Source organism: Erpetoichthys calabaricus, chromosome 3 (assembly GCF_900747795.2).
Source record: "Erpetoichthys calabaricus chromosome 3, fErpCal1.3, whole genome shotgun sequence".
Lineage (NCBI taxonomy): Eukaryota > Metazoa > Chordata > Cladistia > Polypteriformes > Polypteridae > Erpetoichthys > Erpetoichthys calabaricus.
In genome coordinates, this window is record NC_041396.2 from 20796789 (window position 1) to 20810955 (window position 14167).

Sequence of the window (14167 nt, forward strand, 5' to 3'; positions counted from 1 at the left end):
TTATGTTGAAAGTAGAGTACATTATTATGCAGGATGAGTGGGGTTCCCACACTTTTTCATATGACTGTAGTTGGTCTTCTGTTGGCTCCCTCACTTCACATTTCATTTCTGTATGGTTACATTTAAGGAAAGAAATGAAGCAATTCAGAGGAATGGTGAAAAAATTCAGGGGAACAAATCGTTAAAAAGCAAGTCAGTGAAAATGAATTCAAAAGACGTTAATTAGCAGCAAAAATAGGTCACTAATTAAGAAAAGGGTTAGAATGAAAATGTGCAGCCACTGGGGCCCTCCAGGACCAGAGTTGGGGACTCCTGCACTGGACAGATGAATCAATGATAGAGTTGTTGGACCATGGTAACAATCGAGATGTTTGGAGCAAAACTGAAGACAGCTTTTCAGGAGAAGAATCTCATAGCAACTGTGTAGAATGGTGGTGGAAATACTGTGGTTTGGGGTTGCTTTGCTGCCTCAAGGTCTGGGCAGCTTTCAGTCATCAAGTCAACTATGAATTCTATATCATTTAAAATGGTGGTTGAGGCGAACGGGAGGTCATCTGTCCGAAAGCTGAAGCTGAACTACAAATGGACCTTTGACCACAAGAATGATCTGAAGCACATGCATGTGACAATATATACTGTACATATAGAAAGAGAATGAGACAAATGAATATATATTTAGGAATGATATGAACGAATATATACATTGTAAATGCTAGGGGTCGCTGTTGCCCCTTCAACCCAACAGACAGATGCACAGGACACAAGGTAAAAGCACTAAGAAGTATTTTAATGTTTCTTCTTCTTAAACAGTGCCTCCAAAGCACCTCAGCCACAATAAACAGGCAATTAAAAGAACGCAATACTCTCAATTCTCAATAATAATAATAATAATAATTCTCTCCTCCACACCACAAGCTCTGTCCTAGACCTCCCAACTCCGGCTTCAGCCGTCCCTTATAAAGTCCTTGACCCAGAAGCGCTTCTCTCCTTCTGACCACGTGACTGGCTAGCACTTCTGGGTCTAATGAAGAACTGGCTTTTTCTTCAGCCCGGAAGTACTTCGGGGCTTCCACCCTTGTGACTACCTCGTACTTCTGAGCTATACGGGAAGGATTCTCCAGGTCCTTCGACAGCTCCCCCTGGCGGCACCCAACAGGGCCGAGAAACCAAGCAGTGTCCTTGAAAATCTGCCTTCCCCCATCCTTCCATCGCAGGGACGTCTCTTACAATATACCGTATATGTGAATTTATGCACATTGGTTGCTAGTGCCATCCCAATGGTGTCAGACTCAGTTTATGCTCTTTACATGGCTCTTTTAGGAGTCTCATTGTCCAAAAAGGGAGTTCTCACCTTTGCCATGCGAGACTGAGATCTGTTTGTGACACTGCAGGCTTGCCGTTTATGTAGGTGCCCCTTCTGCTGGTGATGGAATGGCAGCTCACACTATGGGCGACATATCCCTCATGCCATAATTCTCACTTTGAAGTCACTGTCTCCAACAACTACTTCCAACTTCTTGAAATGGCAGCACAACTCTTCAATACGGCAGGGTGATCTTATCTTCTCTTCCGCTGCGGGCTGTGCAGCCAGTGATGAGAGCACATTGGCACTTGGGGTTTTGAGTGCTTTGTTGTCAGATGGTGCATCAGAAATGTTGAATGCTGCACTGGCATATGGTGTACTTCTGTGTGGTGATCTGTCAATTGTAAGTGAGCATGAGAACTTCCATGTCTGGAGCTGCAGATGTTCTGGTCTCTGAGATGTTTTCCTCCACTGAACTGATATTGCAAATGGCATTCCAGGTCCAGCTCTCAGCTTTGAGACTCTACATCCATGGCTGCCCTATAATGCCTGAGCAATCTGCCTTGTACTTTATCTGCACATTTTTACCACCAGCCCTGCTTCACACAGCTCAGGTGAGGTCAGTTGCAACTTGATCTACCTCACTTTTTCCCAGTTGCCATGAGCCCGAACACCACCGGCATCCATGTACTCAGCCCAATGGACTGTACCCTGTGGTGAAGCGTTGGTGGAGCTGCAGAGGTAGCAGTCTCTCAGCTGTCTTCTCACTGTACTGTTTCTGCAATCGACATTCAAGATCCTGGATCTCAGTCTCAAGACTCTGCAGTAATTCCTCAGAAGTTCCAGACAGGTTTGTTTTTAGGTCTTTGCAGCACTAAGCACTTTGCTAAGTCGGACTGTAGGCCTTGTCATCCCATTGCTGACACCAAACTGACATTGTGCGATGCTCGCCAACGCTGACCCAATGGATTCATGCTCATTTTATGCTCTTTACATGGCTCTTCCAGGTGCAACTTGTCAGCGTTGCTACAATATGAACTAGGTATTCTATAACAGAATAATTCAATTAAACGTTATCAATAAATCCCACTTCTGACACCTGCGTAGTAACCTTCTGTGTGGATAGAGGAAGAAAGTAGGATGATGTGGGTGTTTGAAAAAAATAAAGAAACAGAAAAGTTTATTCTTCTTAAGAATAAAAGGTGTCATTTTGCTTGGCTTTTCTCTAAGAATTACAATAAAGATAAAAAAAATGTTTTTTGAGTAATATGAAAGTAAGGAAAGAATAATTGTTTACATCCTTGAGTGCTATTTCTCCACTTTTATGGCCATGCACAGCCCCCTGACTGCTGTTGTGGTGTTTCATTCGGTGCTACCTAGCTATCCTGACTTCCACACTTTTGCATCTTTTCAGTCCAGTCCATTACTTGTTGACTCTTTCACGCCCCCCCCCCCCCCCCCCCCCCCCCCCCCCCCCCCCCCCCCCCCCCCCAATCCCCCAACCAGGCTGTTTTAACCCTAACATCTCTTTGCAAAGAGAGCCACACAAAGCCCTTTCCTGATAACCTCAATGATTGCGTGAGCTCAGCCCTCAGTTACTTTCAGTACTTTTTGTTTGCAGAGGTTGAAGTCCACTGGTCACTGACCTTCGTACTGTCCGGTGCCAAAAACAAATTCTGTGTCAGCCACTTATGCTTATAGACTTGCTGCTTCACAGCCGAGAATGAGCAGCACGAACTAGAAAGAATCGTTTAGAAATTATTGTTTTATTTTGTTTCCTGTTTTATCCCACAACAGACTGTTGCCTTATGCAATGCAAGTGAAGTGTGGCTTTCAGCTACCTTATTTCAGATAAAAAAGTGTTCTCACGGACTTCACAACTTTCAGAATCTCCTTTTGTGTATTTGCTTTGACGACGCTGGGTGGCTGCCTTTGTCATTTTGTGCACAGGTACACTGAGTGAGGTGCCACAGAAATCCCAGGGGTGCAGCCAAGAGGAGGATCTGACCACGAGCTGAACATGAAGCCCACCCTCTATTTCGTGACCTGCCTTATTGCAAGTAAGTACTGGCTTGGCTTGTGATTGAAGTTTATCGAGTTTCTAAATGTGTTGCTTGCTTTTCAAGAGACAACATGAGTTGGCTGGCATCCCAGTCGGGATGGATGGTTCCTTAACTGGCCAGGAGGGCTTTTTAATGGAAGGTTGGGGGGGTGGACAGGCATTCTGATAAGGTTGATTAGTGGTATCTTTCCTGGTTTAGGAGGCAATTGTAAAAGATGGGCATTAATAATAATAATAATTCTTTGCATTTATATAGCATTTTTCTCACTACTCAAACGGCTCAGCAATGGTTCTATTCAATAAGGGTGCGCACAAAAAGGCGAGCTTCAAAAGGGTGACCTTATCGCCGCGCGTAAATAAAGACGAGCTTCAAAAGGGCGACCTCAATTGGGCGCGGCGAATAAAGGCGCGCGTAAATAAAGGCGAGCTTCAAAAGGGCGACCTCAATTGGGCGCGGCGAATAAAGGCGCACGTAAATAAAGGCGAGCTTCAAAAGGGCGCAGTGAATAAAGGTAAACACAACAAAATTATTACAGAAAATGTATTAGATAAAGGCAATGATTGAACGTATAAAAAGATGAAAGCAAGAATGTTAAAGCATCCAATTAATTAATGCATGAACTTCTAACGAACTATTTCTAAAGCTCTCTATATTTCGTTGTTTTCTGCTCTTACTCATTGTTGTGTTACACTTGAAGCTGTAGATTATGTGCAATGCCACGTAGATATTTATTATTATCTACTATTATTATCTATCTATTATTATCTAAATTATCTACTAACGCCTTTATTCGTCGCGCTCAATTGAGGTCTCCCTTTTGAAGCTCGCCTTTTTGTGTGCGCCCTTACTGAATGATACCCTCAGGAATTGCAGGTTAAGGGCCTTGCTCAAGGGTCCAACAGAGCAGAGTCCCTTTTGGCATTTATGGGATTTGAACCGGCAACCTTCCGATTGCCAGTGCAGATCCCTAGCCTCAGTGGGCCATGTGCAGTGGGTGGCGATATTCCTCTGCATTCATCCCATTCTGACTCATGAAGGGCAGCATGGGAGTTGTGATTTTGGTGGGCAGCCCTGTTAGGGTCATTGGGTGGCCCTTGGGGGAGTTGCTATAGGCAGACCCTCCTGTCATGGGGAGATTCCTCCTGATCTGGAACTGCTTCCAATGCAATCCAATAGCACCAGAGATCCATCTGGGCCCGATATAAAGGATACTGCTTCACTTCACCTGGGTGAGCTAGAGTAGAAAGAAAGAAAGAAAGAAAGAAAGAAAGAAAGAAAGAAAGAAAGAAAGAAAGAAAGAAAGAAAGGATGTGATTCTGCTTGACTGAAGGTTTATCATACTAAAAAGAAGCCTTTGGTTAAGGAAATTTATTATAAAAAAAACTTTGATTTGAACCTGGGACTTGGAACCGTAAAGCTGTGTCTGCAGTCTGGGGTGCTAAATACAAGACAAAAATGAAGAATGAGAGAATATGATGTATGGATGGAATAGAGAACAAATAAAGTCCTGTCTGTACTTACAGCAAACTGGTAGGCAGTCCAAAAGTGAGAGTGAGGATTAGGACAAAGAATGGAATAAAAGACACAAAAACAGCTACAAATCAAAAGATAGAATCGTCACAGCCAAAATGTCAACCAGAAATGAAATCAACTGTCAAATCAAAATTGTAATCAAAAGTAAATTTGTTCTATTGGTGGTCCAATCTTGAATACTGAATGACTGCTTGGGGGGCCTTTATACCAGCGCACCTGATGACCCGCTGCTCATGGGATAGAATTCCATGGAGACGTGTTGGTGTTGTCAAAGATGCAAAAAATAAATAACTATGCAAATCCCGTAAAATGAAAGTCTGTTATGGGTACTTGTGGTGTAGCGGGTCCACAGCTGAAGTCAACAGAGCAACTTTTTAAATAAATAATCGCCACACTCGTGGCTTAGCGAGGGGGTGAGGGGGCAGTTCCCGGGTGATGCGGATGGTCCGCTCTTAAGTGCACAGGTGAGGAGTCGTCCGCATCTGTAATTGGTGCCGGGAGCTGCTAATTGCCACATCTGATCCACGTTTCCCATAATAAATAGAAGCACGAGGCGGCTAGGAGGGAAGAAGAAAAGACGTACGGAGGTTAGAAGTAGAAGAAGGCAAGAAGCAGCGAGGAGAAAGCCGGTGCAGGAGAACGAGCGAGAGCAGGCTCGCGGGCAGCTGAGCAGTGAGCCTGGGTATTTGGCCGGCACCCCGGGAACAATTGGTAGTGGTCGCTCCCACTGAGCATTCTGAGGAGCAGGAGTAACCAGAAGGAGGGTGGTTCCCCGCATAAGGCTGAGAAGGCAGTGGGAGTCGGGACGTGGGACATGAAAGCTCCAGCATGAGCACCCTGGTCGCTGAGGAGCCCTAGTCATGGTTTGGTGAAGCCTACCAGAGCCAAGGATCGGTGAGGCAAACGGACCAGCAGAAGATGGTAGAATGAAGGTCAGCTGCAGGTAGGGTGGCTCCCCTGGTGCATAGCCTGGACGGGAGAAGCAGGGGAATCACCAGTAGCAGAAAGGCACCGGGCTGATTTGTTTAAAGGGACAGCTTCCAGCCATTGTTTTAACCTCGTTGTGTTTTTTTAAAGGGATTTTTTTTTCTAATGGATTTTAACCTCCACTTTTCATCTATTTTATGGATTATTTATTTAATGGTTTCTATTTAAAGCACTGCACTATTATTTGAACACTGTTTTGTTTTGCTGGTTTCAAATAAAAGCACTTTGCATTTTTGCACCATCCCCTTGCTTCATTGTTGTGCCTCACTGCCTAGTGCATCGGTGACATTACCGACAGTGTTGGGTTCAAGAGGTCCCTGAAGGAATATGGGAGCATGGAGTGGAACCCGCATCGTCACAGAACTTTAATCAGGTCTAAATTGTTTGATTTGTAATTTTAAACTGTGGGGCAGAGGGGGAAATCCAAGGAAAAGTGTGTCTTTGTCCCAAACATCATGAAGGACACTATAGTACTTCTGTGCCCAGTTAACCAGCAGGACTATCACCAATGCCCTTTCACTTAGAAATTTTCCCTGATAAGACTGGGTAACACAGCCAGTTTTAAAATATTTTTTCATGCAATCTTGATGGTTTAAACTCGGCAGTTAAACATTAAAACAATTTCTAAGAGAACAGGTCATTTATCCCAACTGGCCAGAAACAATAAATAGATGGCAAAAAAAGCCAACATGTGACCAGCTAACTCACTGCTCTCAAACAATTGTGGTGGGCCACCATTTTCATCACAACCAACCTCCTTTTTAGCCCTTATTTGGTGCGTTCATATATAATGCGAGAAGCACCTACTGCAAAAGTCATGTCTGTCTGTCTGTCTGTCTGTCTGTCTGTCTGTCTGTCTGTCTGCATGAAACAATTTAGCCCTTCATTGGCCGATTTTGTTGAAATTTGGTAGACTTGTTCTTCAAAGTGATTATTAATAATTAATAGTTGGTAAAGGGCACCACAGATGGGATGTTTGCTCTGAGGGTGTTGATGGAGAAGTATAGAGAAGGCCAGAAGGAGTTGCATTGCGTCTTTCTGGACCTGCAGAAAGCATATGACAGGGTGCCTCGAGAGGAGCTGCGATATTGTATGAGGAAGTCGGGAGTGGCAGAGAAGTATGTAAGAGTTGTACAGGATATGTACGAGAGGAGTGTGACCGTGGTGAGGTCTGCGGTAGGAGTGACGGAGGTGGGATTACATCAGGGATCTGAGCCCCTTATTATTTGCAATGGTGATGGACAGGTTGACAGACGAGATTAGACAGGAGTCCCCATGGACTGTGATGTTTGCTGATGACATTGTGATCTGTAGTGATAGTAGGGAGCAGATGGAGGAGACCCTGGAGAGGTGGAGATATGCTCTAGAGAGGAGAGGAATGAAGGTCAGTAGGAACAAGACAGAATACATGTGTGTAAATGAGAGGGAAGTCAATGGAATGGTTAGGATGCAAGGAGTAGAGTTCGTAGACGAGTTTAAATACTTGGGATCAACAGTACAGAGTAAATGGGATTGTGGAAGAGAAGTGAAAAAGAGAGTGCTGGCAGGGTGGAATGGGTGAAGAAGAGTGTCAGGAGTGATTTGTGACAGACGGGTATCATCAAGAGTGAAAAGGAGGGTCTACAGGATGGTAGTGAGACCAGCTATGTTATATGGGCTGGAGACAGTTGCACTGACCAGAAAGCAGGAGACAGAGCTGGAGGTGGCAAAGTTAAAGATGCTAAGATTTGCATTGGGTGTGACGAGGATGAACAGGATTAGAAATGAGGACATTAGATGGTCAGCTCAAGTTGGACGGTTGGGAGACAAAGTCAGAGAGGCGAGATTGTGTTGGTTTGGACATGTACAGAGGAGAGATGCTGGGTATATTGGGAGAAGGATGCTAAGGATAGAGCTGCCAGGGAAGAGGAAGGCCTAAGAGAAGGTTTATGGATGTGGTGAGAGAGGACATGCAGGTGATGGGTGTAACAGAGCGAGATGACGAGGACAGGAAGATATGGAAGAAGATGATCTGCTGTGGCAACCCTAACAGGAGCAGCCAAAAGAAGAAGAAGAAAAACAGTTGGTAATAATGATAATTAATAAAAGGAAATTATTAATAAATATATTATTTAACAATAATTAATTAAATAATTAATTAGTAATAATTAATAATTCAAAACACTTATTATTCAATTTGAAAAACTCCTAAAATCCTACTTTTTAAATTTTTCTTTTTTCTACTTTGTTCTCATCTTAATACCCTAGATATGCATAGAATGATCACTGTCTTCAGTTAATCTTCACTCATGATTAATCTTTACTTTTCTCTGTTCTTGTTTCTGGTTCCTCCAGGGTGGTGTTCATACACCACCACTACCTGATCAAAGTCCTGAGCTGCCGTCTGTGATGTTTGAATGACAGTCGATACCCCAACTTATCACAAGGCCCTCTGTGTCGAATATTCTAAGACCAAGCCTAAAAAAAAAAATGAAAGAGTGACTTAATAACCTTTATGTTAGTTAAAATGTGGGCTAGGTGGTCTTTTGCCCTGAAACCCAATTTTATTTTTTTCTCCAGTTTAACTGGAGTTTACTTTTCATTTTTTCTCTCCACCCTGGCCATCTGACTTTATCATTGGACATTCATTTAGAATCTTTTAAAGTGATTCTATATTTAAGGACTCTTCTCTTAACACTAGAATTGCCAGAGCCTACGAAAAAACTCGTATATCCGGCCCACCTTAAATCGCTTCTTAAATCCGTTCACACCTCTCCGCCAGCATCCTTTGTCCTCTAAATGTGCTGATAAAAGACAAGCTGCCAGCAGCCGGCTATTCCATCCCCCCACCGACTTAGAACGTGAGCGAAGTTTTCCCAGCTCACGTCTTGATTGATTATGTGGGAGTGAAGTGGAGTTTTACAGTGGAAATGAGAGATCATTATTCTAAAGTAATCTGTGTAAACACATTGTTAAAACAGAAACTTTTTCATATTTTAGTAATAAATGTTACAAAATGTAGTAGGCATAAACTATAGAATATATAAAGCCCGAGTTCCAAAGATCAAATAAACACTTTCACAAAAGCTTCAAGAATGATTCAACAGCTTCCGTGGCGTAGCGCGCTAAGATTTGCATCTTAGTGCAGAGTAGCTTTTCCTTGCCTCACAGACCTGAGTTCGATTCCCCGCTGGGGATAAAGTGTTGCTTTTTTTTTTCTTTTCTTTTAAACCTCAAACGGACATAAAATTTATACATTGGTATGCACTGTCAGTTACTGAGAGCGTTATATTTTCATGTGGGATGCTCCTTTTAAAATATTTTTTTAACAATTGAGACTGCAATTAACCGGAACAACTGTCCTTATAACTAATTTTTAAGATCCATAACACACAGACAGACAGAGCACTGCGTAATAGAGAGACAGACAGGCAGAGAAGTCACTAGATATAGAAATAAACAGGGAGGCCACGTGTACTGAAAGAAAAAAAGAACATGTGCGTTGTCCCAGCTGCACTGAATAAGCGCAGGCGCTCTAACATCACCCCTCCCCCGATTTTACTTAGAGAGTCAGGGACAACGCACATGTTCTTTTTTTCTTTCAGTACACGTGGCCTCCCTGTTTATTTCTATATCTAGTGACTTCTCTGCCTGTCTGTCTCTCTATTACGCAGTGCTCTGTCTGTCTGTGTGTTATGGATCTTAAAAATTAGTTATAAGGACAGTTGTTCCGGTTAATTGCAGTCTCAATTGTTAAAAAAATATTTTAAAAGGAGCATCCCACATGAAAATATAACGCTCTCAGTAACTGACAGTGCATACCAATGTATAAATTTTATGTCCGTTTGAGGTTTAAAAGAAAAGAAAAAAAAAAAGCAACACTTTATCCCCAGCGGGGAATCGAACTCAGGTCTGTGAGGCAAGGAAAAGCTGCTCTGCACTAAGATGCATATCTTAGCGCACTACGCCACGGAAGCTGTTGAATCATTCTTGAAGCTTTTGTGAAAGTGTTTATTTGATCTTTGGAACTCGGGCTTTATATATTCTATAGTTTATGCCTACTACATTTTGTAACATTTATTACTAAAATATGAAAAAGTTTCTGTTTTAACAATGTGTTTACACAGATTACTTTAGAATAATGATCTCTCATTTCCACTGTAAAACTCCACTTCACTCCCACATAATCAATCAAGACGTGAGCTGGGAAAACTTCGCTCACGTTCTAAGTCGGTGGGGGGATGGAATAGCCGGCTGCTGGCAGCTTGTCTTTTATCAGCACATTTAGAGGACAAAGGATGCTGGCGGAGAGGTGTGAACGGATTTAAGAAGCGATTTAAGGTGGGCCGGATATACGAGTTTTTTCGTAGGCTCTGGCAATTCTAGTGTTAATGATATATCTTTCTTATGTAAGTGTGCATTATTTATTTAACTATTATTGTTACCTAAATTTATTTTGTTTTTCTTTGCATGTAACTACTTCTTGGACATCTTGTAAAGCACTTTAAGTTAGATCTTTTCTATGAAAATGTGCTATAGACATAAGTGTTGCTGTTGAAAGGTCTTGAACAGACTGTGCTGTACAAATTTTTGAAATGTCAAAATCTCCCATAGAAAAGCTATGGTGAATCTGCAAACTCAAACGTTCTTAAAACGGAGAAACGTTCTGCTCAGACGTCCGTCATGAATGAGTTTACTGGTTTACTGTTGTGAGAAATCAAGTAAAATGACTCCTTTTATTGACTAACTAAAAAGATTACAATATGCAAGCTTTCGAGACAACTCAGGCCCCTTCTTCAGGCAAGATGTAATTGATTTACCTCGAAATTGTAATTGATTGCATCGAACGCTTGCATATTGCAAATTTTCTAGTAAAGCAATAAAAGGTGTCATTTTGCTTGACTTCTCACTACATTCATAATGGCTAACATGGTACAACACCCTAGTAGTACTGGTTTACTGTTTCAAGTTTTCATTAGCAGCAGTTACACCAGCTTGTAATTTTTGTAGATTTTCTTCTTTTAGTCATCTGCTAGATGCTCAGTTCCCCAATATAATGCAATGGCAATGGCACACATTCAAACAGTTCAAATAGCGGTTCCCGTCTCGTGCTGCTTTAAGTACAAAAAGTCAACTCTCAGAAAATGAATGTAAGACTAAAGTAATTATGTAAGCAATTTGAATTGAGTGAACTAAAATTATCTGCAGATTAGTATTGTAAAAAAACAAACATTATTATACCTGCAGCTACATGGTGTTTGAGCTAATTAACACTAGAATTACCAGAGCCTACGAAAAAACTCGTAGATCCAGCCCACCTTAAATCGCTTCTTAAAACTGTTCTCACCTCTCCGCCAGCGTCTTTTGTCATCTAAATGTACTGATAAAGACATGTTGTAAGCAGCCTGCTATTCCATCCCCCCACCGACTTAGAACGTACACGAACGTCTCCCAGCTCATGCCTTGATTGATTATCTGGGAGTGAAGTGGAGTTTTAGAGTGGAAATATCCATCCATCCAATTTCCAACCCACTGAATCCGAACACAGGGTCACGGGGATCTGCTGGAGCCAATCCCAGCCAACACAGGGCACAAGGCAGGAACCAATCCCGGGCAGGGTGCTAACCCACCACAGAGAGTGGAAATAATAAATCATTATTTGGAACACACGCATTTCATGTGTGTTGCATTTCTACAGTAATCTGTGTAAACACATTTTTAAAACAGAAACGTTTTTTATATGCTAGTAACAAATGACAAAATGTAGGCATAAACTATATAATGTATGAAGCCTGAAGTCCAAATATCAAAGAAACACTTTCACAAAAGGTACATAAAAAAGCCGCCACCGCCAAAAAAAAGCCGCCTTAGTATGCGCCATTGACATTCACTTACTATGTCTACCGCCGTGGCGCAACAGTATCAGTTTCTGACTGGCAATCAGAAGGTCACGAGTTCGATCCTGCATGACTCCCCATTGAGAAGTGAAGTGTTCTTATTTTTACTATTTTAGAATAAAAAGATACGTTTGATTTCAGTCTGTACCAGCCGGTGTAATTTATGATATTTGCAAAGGTTAGCTTTTCTTTTTTTTTTTATTCACTTTTCATTGTCTCATTCAGGATCCTTCCCTACCCCCCTCCCTCCACCTGACACTGCTGTTTTCACATAAAGACGCGCTATAGCTCTGCAGTGTATCACGATACATACGACCACGTGTTTTTTTTTTCCCACAATCTTGCCAGTCCCCACGTGTTGCTGTATGCTGTTTCTTTTGTACTCCAGGACATGCAGAGGAAAGCATAGTAAAGAGTAGTAACTTCAGCACTATATGCAATCATCAGACACTCCCCATCTGATACTGCTGTTTTCACATAAAGACGCGCTATAGCTCTGCAGTGTACTTGTGACTGCATTGTCGTACCAATGCTTGCGAACTGAAGTGTCTGCATGCACTTTTCGTAGCATTACACGTGTATTTTTTGAGCATGCCCATGTAGCTCAAACACTGAAACATATGTTGATGTAAAAGTATAACAAAACAAGTGCACTTTTATTCAAGACTATAACCGAAGAAAAAGAAAGCAAGTTACAGTAGGCAGTTGATATGACAGTTTGCGTGGTGCAATGCTAAGAACTGCTGATTTCCATTCCGTGCTATATAATTGTTAACTGTTAACATTTGAATCTGATGATTGTATATAGCTCTGTCTTATTCAGTGTGCGCAAGAACATGCAGGTGGCCAGTTACTGCGTGCTACAACGCACATTTTAAAAAAAGAAAGAGACAAATATATGTGACGTTTTGAAGAAATCATTTTATGACGTGAATAGTACCAATCAGAAAACATTGTCAAAGTAATGCAATATTATTTGAAAACGAACAGCGTCAGGTTGGGTGTGAAGTTATACTGGCGCTGTTTGAGTCAGATCAGAAGCTGAGCAAGCTCCTGTTCTGACTCTAAGTAAAAAGCATGAATTAATCAACAGAAATAACTGCGATCGACATTTTAAACTTAACGATTTACAGTGCAAACCAATTTAAAAATTTTATGTCCGTTTGAGGAAAAAAAAAACACTTTCTCCAAAGCTGGGAATTGAACTCGCATCTCTGTAGCACGTCAGGGCAGCTTTGCTCCAAGTCAGCAAATCTTAGCGTTATCGCCAGAGTCATCCCTGCACCTTTAGTGAAAGTGTTTATTTGATGATTGGACTTCAGGCTTCACACATTCTACAGTTTATGCCTACATTTTGTAACATTTATTACTAAAATATGAAAAAGTTTCTGTTTTAGTAATGTGTTTACACAGATTACCGAAGAAACGAAACACGCATGAAATGCATGTATTCCAAATAGCGATCTATTATTTCCATTCTAAAACTCCAGCAGTTCAGTCACTCCCAGATAATCAAACAAGGCATGAGCTGGGAAAACTTAGTGAACGTTCTGCGACGGTGGGGGATGGAATAGCCGGCTGCTTGCTGGCTCGTCTTAATCGGCATATTTAGAAGACAAAAGAGAGGTGAGAATGGTTTTAAGTTGGGCCGGATCTAAGAGTTTTTTCGTAGACTCTGGTAATTCTAGTGTTAATGACACAGGAAAGTTGGAGCTCATCTTAATGGTCTAAACAAAATATGGAAGCTTCAACTGATCTGTGGGCAGACATTTGGAGCCCCTGGGCATACAAAAAGGTGTATGAAGAGGCTGATGGTGCCGCAAATATTGAGGACAGGGCAGGATTACACTTAACAGAAAAGCATCATTAAGTGGTATAACGTACAACAGTTTAAACTGGCAGAATGGTTTATCAGTTTAATTTGCCTGTTGTGAACAGCAATGTCACGATTTGGAATGTATTTGTGTCCTGAAATGCCCCCCATTATTTATTTCCGTTGTTAGGTCTGCTTTCAGCGTTGCTAGGGGTGTGGCCTCTGAGGTTGAGACCCAGGTGTAATCGACCAGACGGGATAAAATGACAAGGCTATGAGTTCAAATCCTTATCTGATTTGCAGATGCCAAATCTCTACAGCATTCAAAGCTTATCATTGGGCTCTTTTCTTCTTCTGTCGACCACGATTGTGGTTTCTCATATTGGGCTTCGGTTTCATTGTGTTTTCTCCCTTTGTTACTTTTTTTTGTATGCATCTCCCACTTTTTTGCTCAAAAAGTGTATCTGCCACTTCACCAATAGAACAATTAAGCTTACTTGAACGGTCTACAGTTCCTTAAAGCAATCTGATCACACCATTGATGTAAGAGGTTAATATTTACTCTAGTGTATAGTGACTAGGAGACAGTTTA

At 41.8% G+C, this 14167-nt stretch overlaps 1 protein-coding gene across 5 annotated transcripts in view; it reads left to right on the forward strand.

The window, feature by feature from the left end:
• Positions 1 to 2971: 2971 nt before the first annotated feature.
• Positions 2972 to 14167, forward strand: part of LOC114647802 (polymeric immunoglobulin receptor-like) — a 97973-nt gene continuing 86777 nt past the window's right edge. For 2 of the 5 annotated variants that reach the window (XM_028796446.2, XM_051924414.1), the window contains exon 1: positions 2976 to 3363. In XM_028796446.2, coding sequence (XP_028652279.2) covers positions 3324 to 3363 — 40 coding nt within the window. In that variant the 5' untranslated portion in view covers positions 2976 to 3323. Of the gene's footprint in view, positions 3364 to 14167 lie in introns of all 5 variants that reach the window. The other 3 variants (XM_051924415.1, XM_051924416.1, XM_028796445.2) reach the window with 3 other exon arrangements.